The sequence below is a fragment of the Tauraco erythrolophus genome, chromosome 10, assembly GCF_009769465.1.
Source record: "Tauraco erythrolophus isolate bTauEry1 chromosome 10, bTauEry1.pri, whole genome shotgun sequence".
NCBI lineage: Eukaryota > Metazoa > Chordata > Aves > Musophagiformes > Musophagidae > Tauraco > Tauraco erythrolophus.
Window position 1 is genome coordinate 2,620,920 of NC_141474.1, and position 13,360 is coordinate 2,634,279.

At 37.6% G+C, this 13,360-nt stretch overlaps 1 protein-coding gene across 1 annotated transcript in view; it reads left to right on the top strand.

Moving 5' to 3' along the window:
• TPR (translocated promoter region, nuclear basket protein) overlaps positions 1-13,360 on the top strand; it is a 41,879-nt gene that overhangs the window by 3,564 nt on the left and 24,955 nt on the right. Inside the window, 32 exon segments of the mRNA XM_086617843.1 lie at positions 247-350; positions 1,032-1,196; positions 1,777-1,869; positions 1,992-2,046; positions 2,049-2,071; positions 2,934-3,021; positions 3,925-3,978; positions 3,981-4,064; positions 5,055-5,146; positions 5,725-5,734; positions 5,737-5,763; positions 5,766-5,872; positions 5,874-5,921; positions 6,426-6,533; positions 7,061-7,287; positions 8,144-8,190; positions 8,193-8,258; positions 8,261-8,305; positions 8,727-8,803; positions 8,805-8,867; positions 8,950-9,003; positions 9,005-9,099; positions 9,403-9,494; positions 9,497-9,541; positions 9,544-9,567; positions 10,030-10,127; positions 10,129-10,161; positions 10,928-10,952; positions 10,955-11,071; positions 11,228-11,402; positions 11,891-12,050; positions 12,971-13,123. Of these exon segments, the coding sequence (XP_086473969.1) occupies positions 247-350; positions 1,032-1,196; positions 1,777-1,869; positions 1,992-2,046; positions 2,049-2,071; positions 2,934-3,021; positions 3,925-3,978; positions 3,981-4,064; positions 5,055-5,146; positions 5,725-5,734; positions 5,737-5,763; positions 5,766-5,872; positions 5,874-5,921; positions 6,426-6,533; positions 7,061-7,287; positions 8,144-8,190; positions 8,193-8,258; positions 8,261-8,305; positions 8,727-8,803; positions 8,805-8,867; positions 8,950-9,003; positions 9,005-9,099; positions 9,403-9,494; positions 9,497-9,541; positions 9,544-9,567; positions 10,030-10,127; positions 10,129-10,161; positions 10,928-10,952; positions 10,955-11,071; positions 11,228-11,402; positions 11,891-12,050; positions 12,971-13,123 (2,654 nt within the window).

Below are 13,360 nucleotides of genomic sequence, written 5' to 3' on the forward strand. Positions count from 1 at the left end.
GAGTATCCAGTTTGTATAAGTAGCACCAAATAATGGATTAGTAGGAAAGGATACTTGGAGAAAAGGAAACAAGGCGGGAAATTATATGGTAACTGCAGAAAAACACAGCAGTTCCTTGCTTGGTTTTGTAGATACAAGATATAACGTGTGATTTTTGTCTGTTCTCTTTACAATTTAGTGAAGCTGAGTAATTAAGACTGATGGTTCTACAGTTAGCTTTTTTTAACACTAGTTTCCCTCCTCCAGAGGATGTTAAACGCTTAAATGAAAAGCTTACAGAAGCAAACACGGAAAAGGTGAAACTTCAGCTAAAGCTGGATGAACTTCAAACATCAGATGTTTCCGTGAAGGTGAGTAGTACTTCATATGCATAGTATGTGTTAATGTTCTAATAAGTAGTTGTTTGTGTGTGATGTAATCATCATTTGGTTATTATTGGCTTTGAAAGTAGGTTGAGTGTGCTCTTGTTATTTATAACAAATTATGTTATTAAAAATTGGTGGCTGTGACTGGAAGAGAGAGACATATTCATAAAAGGCAAGGGGGCATCGAGTTGGACAAGCATGTCCAATCCTCAGTAGTGGCAATGGTGGCTGCTCCCACCCGCTAGGAAGAAGAGCTCCAGGTCTGTGAAGGTGGGTAGAAAGGTGAAAATAATTATTTGTTAACCTGCACTGTTCCTCTGTGAACAGAAAAAACTCCATAAAGAACTGAAAGAGAGGAGAAAGGGATAATAGAGGGGGGGGGAAAACTTTGATACCTTGATTTATTTCCTTTAACTAGATATTAATCTAGTTGGTGTTCCCGACTGACATAAACTTTGAGCAAGCTAACTCGAGTTTCAAGAAGTTCTTTGTAGTTTGAGACTGGTAAGTTGGTATTACCAATGTAGTAAGGAGCACTGCCTGTCATTTGGTGCCGTTTACTGAATTATAGTACATTTTTGCTATTCTTAGTCTGGTCATAATACTTTGATTAGCTTATTTATTTTCTGTGGAACTAGTACAACTACACTGCAATTTTCTTTTTAGTACCGTGAGAAAAGGTTGGAGCAAGAAAAGGAACTCCTGCAGAATCAAAACACGTGGCTGAACACTGAGTTGAAAGCCAAAACAGATGAACTTCTACATACTGCCAGGGAGAAAGGCAATGAAATCTTGGAGCTTAAATGTAATCTGGAGAACAAGAAGGAGGAGGTAGTGTAATTACTGAGTGCTTTCGCTGTTTCTTATAACTATACCTTCTGATTAACTGTATTAACCAAAACCAAGTACTTTAGCTGTATTTAAGTAAAAAAAAAACAAGTATGCCTGGCGATTAACAAGGTGATCTTTCTTTTAACTCATGATTTTTAAAGAGTTATCTAAATTAGAAAAGTCAAAAGATTTTAATTATAAGCTAGAAGTTCTGGAGTTGCTGATAACAAAAGTGTGTAATAGTATAATCTTACTAAAATGTATGGGAATACAATTCTTAAAAACGGGAAGGGGCAGAAGGATCTGACCTAATATTCTTTGGCGGGGAGAGGGTGATGTCATTTTTGTTTTCCTGCAGCAAAACAGGTGAGGTGAAAATACTCAGCTTCAGTGAGCTTCTGTTTGAGTACCTGAGCAGTTTCTTTAACACTGTGACAACTGATTAGGTTTATACTCTTTCGGGAAATTTTGTTTGTTTTTTTTTTTTTAAAGTAAAACCCACTGAGATGGGTGTTTTCCAAAATAAAGTGGGTTGGAAAGACAAATTTATACATGAGGTTCTCATTTATTCTTTGAACAGGTTTCCAGAATGGAGGAACAGGTAAACAGCTTAAAACAGTCAAATGAAAATCTTCAGAAGCACGTAGAAGACCTTTTGAATAAACTGAAGGAGGTGAGGCAGGAAAAAGTATATGTGTAACAGCATTGCAGTTGCTTCTACAAATTAAAAACCAAAATACGTGAAACAGCAATAGCAGAATGCTGCCCAACCCTGTGTCTGCTTTGATTTACTAGGCCAAAGAACAGCAAGCTGGGATGGAGGAGAGGTTCCACAATGAACTGAATGCCCACATAAATTATCCAATCTGTATAAGGTGAGTTTATTATTATGAAAATTATTATTATTAAAATTATCCCATCTGTATAAGGTGAGTATATTAGTATTACTTGGGGCTGAATCTCAGTCTTCAGTGTAATACAGGCCAGTTTTTAGTTTGGTTTTTTTTTTCCCCACAAAGTGTGGATGTGGGGAAGGCTGACTGCCATTGCAGAACATTATGTAACATCCAGAATATTAGATTCACAGGTTATTACTTCTAATAATAGAAGTAATAGAATCATTGCTTTGGAGGGGCTTCAGGTTTGTCTTCCACTTAATGTAGGGTTTGCTAGATCCTTGTAACTGCTGACATATTTGACCTGATATTAAAAGCTTCAAGATTGTGCCCTCCCATGGGAGCCGATTCTGAGACTTTGCTGATTAGCAGAAGTTGGATCAACTTGATTTCAGTTATCTCTAAGGGACTTGCAGGATGGCTAAAGTATTGTACAGTCTTGCACTCGTGAGATCTCTAACTGGAACCAAAGAAACATAAGCTGTTTGTATAAGATTCCCTAAAAACAGGTAATTTTTCGGAATGGTAAAAATTGAGTGCTGAAAATTTCTCCAGATTTTCTTTAGTGAAGAGAAGGAACAAAGCACCAGCTATAAAGCAGCTAAAGGGCATACATTTTACTTGGATTTGTCATATCAATGTCTGACACTTCTCACTCTCAGATGGACAGTTTGCATCCAAGTGACAATCCAAGTGGAAAGAGAATTGTCCAAGTTTAGGTGAATCTTTCAGCATTTTACTCAAAAACTGGATGTTTATTATTTTTTGTTGGTTTGAGCTTTCTTAAAATGTAGTTACTGTTACCCTATAATAAAAGGTGAAATAAAATGCTTTTATTTAGAGTGCTGCTGATGACTCGGAGGCGAAGAGCAATGAACTGACGGGAGCAGTGGAAGAGCTGCACAAGCTCCTGAAGGAAGCAGGAGAAGGTAAGCTGTGAGTAAGAAATCGCAAACGGAGCAGAATGGTTCCGCGCCGTTGTAACTGCCTTGTTGCGTTGATAAATAGGCACTGAGCGTTCACGAAGGAGCGTCGTTAGGCTTTTGGGGTGCTGGAAACAACACACCTTGTGACAAAAAATGTTGTATGACTAGTTGATTCACTTGAGGGGGTGTGGGGAGTAACTGTCTTCAAATATACCTGGAATTTTACTTTAGATTTTGATGAGGTGATTTGATTTTTTTTTTTTTGATGAGGTGAATTAATGTAATCCGGGGGTGATCTTATAGCAGCTTTCCAGTACCTAAAAGGGGCCTACAGGAAAGCTGGAGAGGGACTTTTTACAAGGGTGTGTAGTGATAGGACAAGGGGCAATGGCTTTAAACTGAAAGAGGGCAGATTTAGGTTAGATATAAGAAAGAAATTCTTTACATTGAGGGTGGTGAGGTACTGGCACAGGTTGCCCAGAGAAGTTGTGCCTGCCCCATCCCTGGCAGTGTTCCAGGCCAGGTTGGATGAGGCTTTGGGCAAACCTGGTGTAGTGGAAGGTGTCCCTGCCCATGGCAGGAGGTTGGAACTAGATGATCTTTGAGGTCCCTTCCAACCCTAACCATTCTATGATTCTATAATTGTGCAAAATACATCTTCATTTTAGTTTCTCGGTTTAGATTCCTGTTTTGGTGCTAAAAGGACAGTTCAGATTTATCCCTCTCTAAGCAAGGTTGATAGGCAGCAGTTCATGCTTCTGTCATGCTACTGAATCTTTCTTATCAGCATGAGCTTCTGCAGATCATAAAGTAAAGTTTAAGGTACATATGCAAACTTTGGTCCTTTTAAAAGTAAAAATAAACCCAACAAAAACGCAACAAGCCACCTGTCTGATTTAATTTTAGCTAATAAAGCAACCCAGGAGCATTTGGCTGAAGTGGAAGAGTCAAAAGCTGTAGTAGAAAAGAACTGAGAGAGAAGATCAGTAAACTGGAAAAGGAGCTGGAGAATGCTAATGATTTACTGTCTGCTACAAAGCGCAAAGGTAAGGGTAACAGTAGGAGCTAAGATGGATAAAGCCTCAGGATTTCTATCATGAGTAGTCTTGTGTGAAAATACTGTGCTGAATTTCTACAGGAAGTAAGTGCTTTAATCGTAATTCGTCTTTGGTCATTTCTAATCATGAAGTTTAGAAGCTTTTTCATGTGTATATAAACACACACACCTATATATTGAAAATACACTTTTTGTATATATGTACATATAGGAAGTATTTTCTTTTCCTCTACCAGAAAATGCATTTCTGTTAAAATGTTTTTCGAAGTTTTGTTAAGCTGACTTACTTTTCAAATAAATGGGAGAGCAAACATTTCCTTAAGGCTGAATCATCATGCTTTTAATGATTTTTCTGGAGAGGAGAGTAGGATTGATGAACTGTTCTTATTTTCCTCTTCAAAAAAAAGGAAAACAAACCTCTGTGTTTAATTTCTGTTTAACATTAAATCTTGCTCAGTATTCACCATTGTAGTTCTGCCATTTTTTCATTGGAAAAAGAGTCTAGGTAATTTCTGAAGGAAAGAGAGAGCAGAGCAGGCAGGAACAGAGACATGACGTATATTTGCTGTCTCCTTGTGTTAATTTAATGAAAGTAAACAAGTGTTTTGCCACTGTAAACCTCTGGCAGTTTGCTAAGAAGTTTTGCACCAGCTATTTCAGTTGCTTATGTTCAGAAATGACGCAAATTTTCAAGAGTCTAATAGCAAAAGCTTTTCAGCATTTCAAATTAAACTGGTCAGCGACCTTGATGATGTCTGACGTAGAATATTGCCATCTCCCACCAGTCACTTGCATGGGTTTATGCATAACACAGATTACAGAAAACTCTTAAACCAGTAACTTTAAGACCTGAAAAAGTCATTTAGAATACGGTAGTCACAAAGCACAAAGGTGTATGAAGACATTGTTTGTATTAATAAGTAATATTTATGATGGGAATTGTAGCTTTTAATGGTGATTGGTGGGATTATGTCTTCAGGGAGCTATATTGTCTGAGGGGAACTGGCAGCTATGTCTCCCACTGCTGCAGCAGTAGCTAAAGTAGTCAAGCCTGGAATGAAATTAACTGAGGTAAGTGAGAAGAAGCTCTTTCATTCGAGGCCCTCGAAATGCCAACAGAAAAACGTTGATAATATTTAATAACCTTTAATAATATAAGGGTGCAGACGTCATTCACGGTCTTGTATTTGGAGTAATGCCTGGCTGAAGGCAATGAAATCTTTTCAATGCGTTTGAGGTAGGCTTTTCTAGCTTACGTTTTTGGGTTTTATATCAACACCACTTACAGTTTTTCTGTAGTAGGTTGAAGCATTTATAGGGTCCTTTGTGTCTTTTTCTGAGATACGGGATTTTTGTGCACAAACTGGTTTCTGTATGCGTTTTTTTGCAGGAGCTTTCCTTTTTTTGGTTTGCTTATTTACGTATTTTTTTAATCTGTACTGCATTTTTAAATTAATAGGGTTAACTGCTTTGCCGTGGTGTGAGTCCTAATACAATTTTTTTAAAGATCCAACTTGTTTCTCTGAATTACTTAAAGTAATACTTAAGTAATACTTAAATTATACCGCCTTAAAGTGTGAATTATGTAATCACCAGTGGTTCTTCGATACATCTGGACAGACTTCTTCAAACAAAATCTTTTGTTGCAGCTGTACAATGCATAGTCGAAACTCAGGATCAGTTGCTTTTGGAAAGCTGGAGAATAAGAGAATCAATAAATATTTAGATGAAATAGTGCAGGAAGTAGAAGCCAAAGCACCAATCTTAAAACGTCAGCGTGAAGAGTTTGAGCGGTCTCCAAAAAGCTGTTGCTAGTCTGTCTGCAAAGCTTGAACAAGCTATGAAGGTCAGTATAAAATAAAAGAGCATGTAAAATAATGGAAAACATGATTTTTTAATTCCTTAATCCTAATGGCTGTTAATGAATGTATAAAATGAATCTTTTAGTCAAACTTTTACTGTGGGAAAATATCTGTTGAACTTTCTGCTTGCCAGTGATTGGACTGTACAAAGTATTTTATTAGAAATAACATTTTTCAGAGGTTTTTATAGTGAAGCCTTAAATGTGGTAGCTTACAACCTCTGATTTTTTTGAGAGCAGAATTCTTTTCAAACAAAATTGGTATTTGTCTGTCCAGATTAAATAAAATTGGACTTCAGCACTAATAGCATGAAAGAGCATGGCTTTGATCCCTAAATCTGTGGAGTTTAACCTTTGGAGAGTAACATCTAATGAATAAAAGCACAGTGTGATTCACAAGGCATGTCTCTCCTCAGTTATGTTCTCTTTGGACAGCAATGTGTTTGAGTTCAATTGCTATGTGTTTCCTTCATGTTTGTATCCTTACAGGAAATCCAGCGATTGCAGGAGGATGCTGATAAAGCCACACAGCATGCCTCTCTTCTTGAAAGAGAAAACCAGAGACTGGAAATACAAGTAAAGGACCTTTCACAGCAGGTAGAACAAATGTTGCTATGGTTAATGCACTATTTGCAATTAGTTGTTAATATGGTGCTGTATTTCTGAAGTGACTTGGAAGTTGTGTTCGGCCACAGTCGTTTGGCTGTCATAAGAACCTTAGTGATGTTAAAAGTTTCTCCTTAGGACAGTGTGATTTTTTCCATTTCTGCTTGCAAAATTAGAATAAGTTTAGCTAGATTGGAGTAGTGTTGCTTAGCATAATGTTGTTAAACATCTAACATGGAAAACTTGTATGAATAAATTCTTTGTTTGATTGAAATTTCCTGTGATCTGTTTGCAGAACTGAGCACAGCATATCTACTTCTGATTTTTGATGTGGTTTCCTTTTGTCAAACTGTTGCTTCTGTAATGTAGTTATCTTGCGAAGATTTATTGATTGTAATAGTTTGTATGCTGTAGGAAAGAATTTACTTAATTTCCCAAGTACTTTATTTCTAATATATTGTTTTTCAGAGCGAACTTTTGAGTCCGTATGCAAGTCTTACGCTAGAATGTCTCTTCAGATTCGTGTGCTTCTAATGGAACTCGAAGAAGCTAGAGGCAATCATGTGATCCGTGACGAAGAAGTGAGCTCCGCTGACATCAGTAGCTCTTCTGAAGTGATATCTCAACACCTAGTCTCTTACAGAAATATTGAAGAACTTCAGCAGCAGAATCAGCGTCTCTTGGTGGCTCTTCGGGAGCTGGGAGAGGCTAGAGAAAAAGAGGAGCAAGAAACCACGTCATCTAAGTAAGTGATCTGTTCTTGACAGTAAACTGTTGTACTAAGTTGTAACGGGGATTTAATCAAACATTCTCCAGCTGGTGCTTCTGATTGGTAGCAGTTGTGTGCATCTGTGTGTGTGAGAGCACATATGCTCATGAGCAGCTGTGTAACTCATAAAGGCAAATTGTTATTAAGCAATGTTGTCTTCAGTTTTTAGATTAAGATGGCTTTATAGCTATATATCTGGTAATTGCTTTTTCATCATTTTTTATTCAGCTAAGATAATCTTTTCAAACAATTCTTCCTAAACAAACTTTCCAACCCAGAGGTGCACCCAGGTATGAGAGCACACACTGAAATGCTGGGCTTTTATAGTCAGAATAGATTTCTGTGAAAATCTTTTCAAACTTGAGACATTCAGTAAAAACAATTCTTGATCTTTTCCTGAATGTCATTTGACACAACAGAGCTGTTTTTTGAAAAAGAAAGACTAAGTTTTTATTCCCCTTAGCTGAACAAAAAAATTCAACATTTGCATATCTAATTCATTAGTTGTAAAGCCTACAAATAATGTAATTCTGTATTCAAAGTTGTTAGCTTGATTCTGCGTTCATGCTACCAACTGTTGTTTGAAGTTATTCACATGAATGGAATTACCTCTGTTCTGCTTTTCATGGAAGAGGCTTACTTTCTTTGTCCTCTACAAAATGGCAAGCCCAAAGACCAGTTTTCCTATAAGTCTGCTCAGAAATCTCAGTGGTGCTCAACTTGCAAAGGTGCAATAATGTACATTAAAAGACTTGTGATGAAACATAATAGTTGTGTCATCTCGGGATGCCCTCGCTGTGTATGTTACTGAAGACACCTGTCGTTGGTTCAGAATTTCTGAGCTTCAGAGTCAGCTCGAGGAAGCCTCCCATGAGCTGGAAAACTGCGTGAGTCACGTCATCACCAGTTGCAGCTTGTCGAGTCTATAGTTCGTCAGCGTGACATGTTCGCATATTGTTGGCGCAGACCACAGGAGCTATCATTCCTTTGCAAGGTAAGCTTTGCATTTTGGCACTGTTGGAAAAAATAATTAGAAATTGCCATTTGGGAGAAGCTCTAAGTAATGGTGCTGTAATGGTACTAGTACTTCTGTTAATCTGATACTCGACTTTCACCCGTAGTCGCTGGACAACCCATGAATGGGGTGTTTAGACGGGTGATTTTATTTTTACAGTGTAGGAACTTGCTGCATTATGAGTGACTCGTAGTGGTGGCTGCATGTTCTGGTAGCACGTGTAGGCATAAAGAATGGACAATCATTCACTTGTTCAGGAGAGCCCGAGACTTTCCTAACAATGCAGTGTGGGTTTAGCCATTTTTCAATGTGGTTATATGATCTTCTGCTTTGGCAAGCATTCGTTCAGTTGTTGCCTTTAAAATCTCCTTTATCTCTTTTTTTTTTTTTTTTTTCTTAGCTTCAGGTATATTACCAGAGGAGATCTCTTTTACATCTACTCCAAAGCGCCCCAGTCTACCTCAGGCTATGTCAACTCCCTGCTCCAGTGCCAATGACTGAGTCAGTGGAGACTGTGGAGGCCAAGGCTGCACTTAAGCAGGTATATTTTTCAGTAAACACTGTAGAAAGCGATAAGTTTCTTTTTACTTCTGTAAACTCTTTAATGTCTCTTCTTGATACAGTTGCAGGAGGTTTTTGAGAACTATAAAAAAGAGAAGGCCGAGAACGACAAGTTGCCTGAACGAGCAGAACGAAAAGCTTCAGGAGCAGGTGACAGACTTGAGGTCACAAAATGCAAAGATATCCACACAGCTGGAGTTTGCCTCCAAACGGTAAATAAGCTATTTAATTTCACTGCCTTACGTATATGTTCTCTGTCAGTAGAGTTCATGTTCAACTGCTTGACAGAGTTTGCTCAGGAAGAGTTGCTAGTTAAACATTGATATTATCTATTCTGTTAAAGACACAAAGGAATGGTGAAGGTGGGGCCAAGAATTTACCTTTCTAGTTGAGTGAGCCACATGTGTGGAAACATGCAGACAAGAACATGAAACATACAGCTGCATACATACACCTCTTGCAATTAAACAATTTTGTGTGGCAAATACATGCTTTGCTTGTTCTTCCGTGTGAAGCTATGAAATGCTGCAGGATAACGTCGAAGGCTATCGTCGGGAAATAACATCTCTGCATGAAAGAACCCAGAAACTCACAGCAACAACTCAGAAGCAGAGCAGATAATCAACACTATGACTCAGGACCTCAGGGGAGCTAATGAAAACTGGCAGTGGCCGAGGTTAGTAATGCCTGTTATACTCCCAGATTTTCCAGGTTACTACAAGAGTTTTGCTTATGATTATCTTGAAAGCTGTCAGAACTTGAATGTGTGGCTTTTGGAGCGCGTCAGCTATTAAATTTGTAAAAGCTGTTGTGCACCTGTGTGGTTATATTGGTGCATACATTGATAAAGCTCCACAAAAACATCTCGAGTACTGAGTGAAGATGGAAAACCATGCCGAAGGTGTTTCTCTGACCACGTTTCAGAGAAAACAGAATGTGATTAGTCAAACAGTTGTGTTCTTACTCTTCTTGGCTTATCTGCCTAGAATTTTAGTTTACAATCTGTAAGCTTAAAAGCTCTTTTTTAAAATGGTATTAATGATGATAAAAATAATATAAAATGAAAAATAAAATAAAAATTAATGGACAGATTTGAGATTTGTGACAAAGTTCTGGTTATTATTTGCTGTCTTAAAGGTGAGAGCAGAAAAACTTAAAGAAGGAGAAAGATATCCTGAAGATGTCAGATATGCGTTTGACTCAGCAGCGTGAGTCTTTATTGGTTGAGCAAAGAGGACAAGAACTTGCTGCTTACGAATTTGCGAACTATTCAGGTACGTGGTATTATTCTTGTGTCCAAGTCCGCTCTCTCTTTCAGTTTTCAATAAACACCCATCGAAATCGACTCCAACAGTCATGGGATTGGGTCTTAGAGTGTTTTTTTTTTAAGTTTTTCTGTCACAAAGTTGACACTGAATGTAAAATTCTTCTATTTGTTTAAGAAAGTTTGTTATTCCTATCCTAAATTATAATACTGTTATTGATCTGGACAAAGTCCTGGGAGTTTTGAGTTGATGAGAAGAGTTTTCACAATGAAGTGGAAACAAAACACATGAAATAAAGTGAAAGGAAAAGTTCTGTACGTTCATTTTTCTGATAGCAAAATTTACCACTGCTTGCCTTTGGTAGTTTATTTTCTGTTCGTTTTAAGGTATACTTACTTTTATACTTCTATATCTTCTATTATAAGGTGTATTGACTCTTAGAGTATAAATATTTCAGGTTGCTCGTTTCATCATGTGACTGATTTCTGTTTCCTGTAGTAGATCTTTTGAGATTTTTTTAGACTGGAGTTAGACCGCATGGATAATAGATTTCCTTTTACTGATACTTACTATATCAATATTATTAAAAAAAAATCTTCAGAACCAAGTCATACATTGTAAGTGCTACTTTTTGTAATTTTCTGTATCTACCTGGTTTTGCTTGGTCCGTGTAGTAGTTATTTGGTGGATGGAGAGGGTGTTGTGACAACTTTGTATGAAGTGCTGCAGGAATCAGAGGATATTGTAAGCACAGTGCATTACGCTCTTTCGTCAGGGAATACTGGAGAGGTCTGAGACAGAAACAAACAGAGACTCAATAATCAGATTGAAAAACTGGAGCGCGAGATATCTCAGCTGAAGAAGAAACTAGAAAGTGAGGTGGAACAAAGACATTCCCTCACCAAAAATCAAGAGGTAAGTGTAGTTTGAAATATGCTAAACTGGTTTTAGTGAAAATAAAGCCGCAGTTGCGTGACTTCTGCGGCTTACAGTGCGTTCTTTATTCGTGAAATTACACACATGTTTTTGTGCCATTTGTCAGTAATTAGCAAGTTGAAGAACCTTGTGTTTTCAGGTTCACATCTGGATCTTAAGAGGCAACTGGAGACTGAGACAAACCGTCACGTTAACACGAAGGAACTTCTAAAGAATGCCCAGAGAGAAGCTGCCATGTTGAAACAGCAGCTTAACAATACAGAGGCTCAGCTGGCCTCTCAGTCCTCACAGAGGGCTCCAGGGAAAGGTATGATGTTTTTCTACATTGAATTTCTCTTTTTGTTAGACATTGCTGTCTGCAGAATGGTAAAATTCGTAGCCACGGTAATTAGAATGAGGAGGACAGTACGCTAAATAATGAACCTCTTCATTATTGCAATCACACATTCAAACAAATGATAACCAGCGTGATTTGTTGAAGTAAAATTAATGTCCAGACAGCCTTTTCACAAAGGGGAAAAATGAAACAAGCTTATTGAAAGATCCTTTTTATTTTTATTTGAGAGAACTTAAGTCTATTGGTTGCTTATTTTAAATAGCCTATTTTTTTTTGTCTGAGTCAACAACGTTTATTTTAAGCCGCTCTTTCAGTTAGGGCTGGCAATTTTATTTCGGGAAGCTTTGTGAGGATGATTGGCTCTTTCATGTTATTCTAAAACAATGCAGTTTTCAATAGAACAGTGGTTTAAAAAGCTGGATTCACTTCATCAGTTAATGGATGTGTTCTAATATTATAGGTCAGCCTAATGCAATGAAGATGGGATGATCTTGTAAGTCGACTAAGACAAGCTGATGAACAAGTTAATGACCTGAGAGAAAGACTCAAGACTAGTTCTAGTAACGTGGAACAATACAGGGCCATGGTGCTTAGTCTAGAGGAATCCCTTAATAAGGAAAAACAAGTAAGTAGTTACCATTGGTTGTTAGAGCAAAACCAGAAACAAATGAAAGATGTTATTTTTTTTGTACTACAGTCCAGTCTGTAGGATTTATGGGAGGAATACAGAAACCTAAAGTTTAGAAGGCATTAAAATATATTGTAGTAAAGCCATGTTTTAGACAATTTTATTAAAACACTTTTAATCATGGAAATACTAAACCTTTTGCAGCATATTTTTAAAATGTTGAATTGTGTATTGACTCGAAGCTGTACTCTGCCAATGTCTTCCTTTCAAAGAGGGGAATTCACTTGTAAAAACTCTTCCTTATAACCCTGTAATCCATGATTAAAAATATTATTAGCTCTCAGTCAAAACCAATAAACTCATGCCTTCTGCATCAGTGATGCAGAAGAACACCCTTATGTGGCATTCATGGGAAAAGCTGAAGAGTGACCTTCCAATATATCATAACTCCACCATGTTAATAGTGAATGAAGCCTGTTCTTCCAAGCTGTTCAGCATATCAACATCAGATAGATTGGGGAAACAGCATTTTCATTTTCTGCTGAAGTTACAGCATCAGTAGATGTTGTTGTTTGGCTAGTATCCAATTATCTGCCTGTCTGTGTTTTGTTACTGTAAAAACTTTGTTGTGGCACGATACACTTCAGTAATATTGCAGGTTCTAGTGTGTCATAAAAAGATACGCTGGCTACTGCACACCCGAGTGTATTAATGAGGTACTGCAGCTGTGAAGGGGAAAGAAAAAATAAAAAAACTCAGTGTTATTTGTGATTCTCCACATTTTCGTTGCTGATGTCCTAAATGAGATGCTGAGAATACCTATTCTGGCTTTAAATTGTAATAAAGTGCTGGTTTCACATCAGAATACCGTATTTAAAGGAAAAATACTGATCTCTCATGATGGATTTTTAATTAAGGTGACAGAGGAAGTTCGTGCGACCGTTGAAGCTCGTCTGAAGGAGTCTTCAGAGTATCAAGCACAGCTGGAAAAGAAGCTGATGGAGTCAGAGAAAGAAAAGCAAGAACTGCAAGAGGAGAGGCGTAAAGCTGTGGAGAATATGGAACAACAGGTGTGCACTGAATGCCCCCTGCCTTAAATTCCCTTGTAGAGAGTCCACAAGTGTGTGCTTCTGTGTAATTCCCTAAACTTCAGTTTGTTTTCACAGTATAGGAGTGTCCAAAACGAAATCTTTTAGGGTGTGCAAAAGAGTAACTAAATTTGTGAGAGGTTTCAAACTCGAATAATGCATTACCCTTGTCGCTTTGTTAGGGTGATTGTGTATTTAAAGCTGTCACTGTCTTCCTGA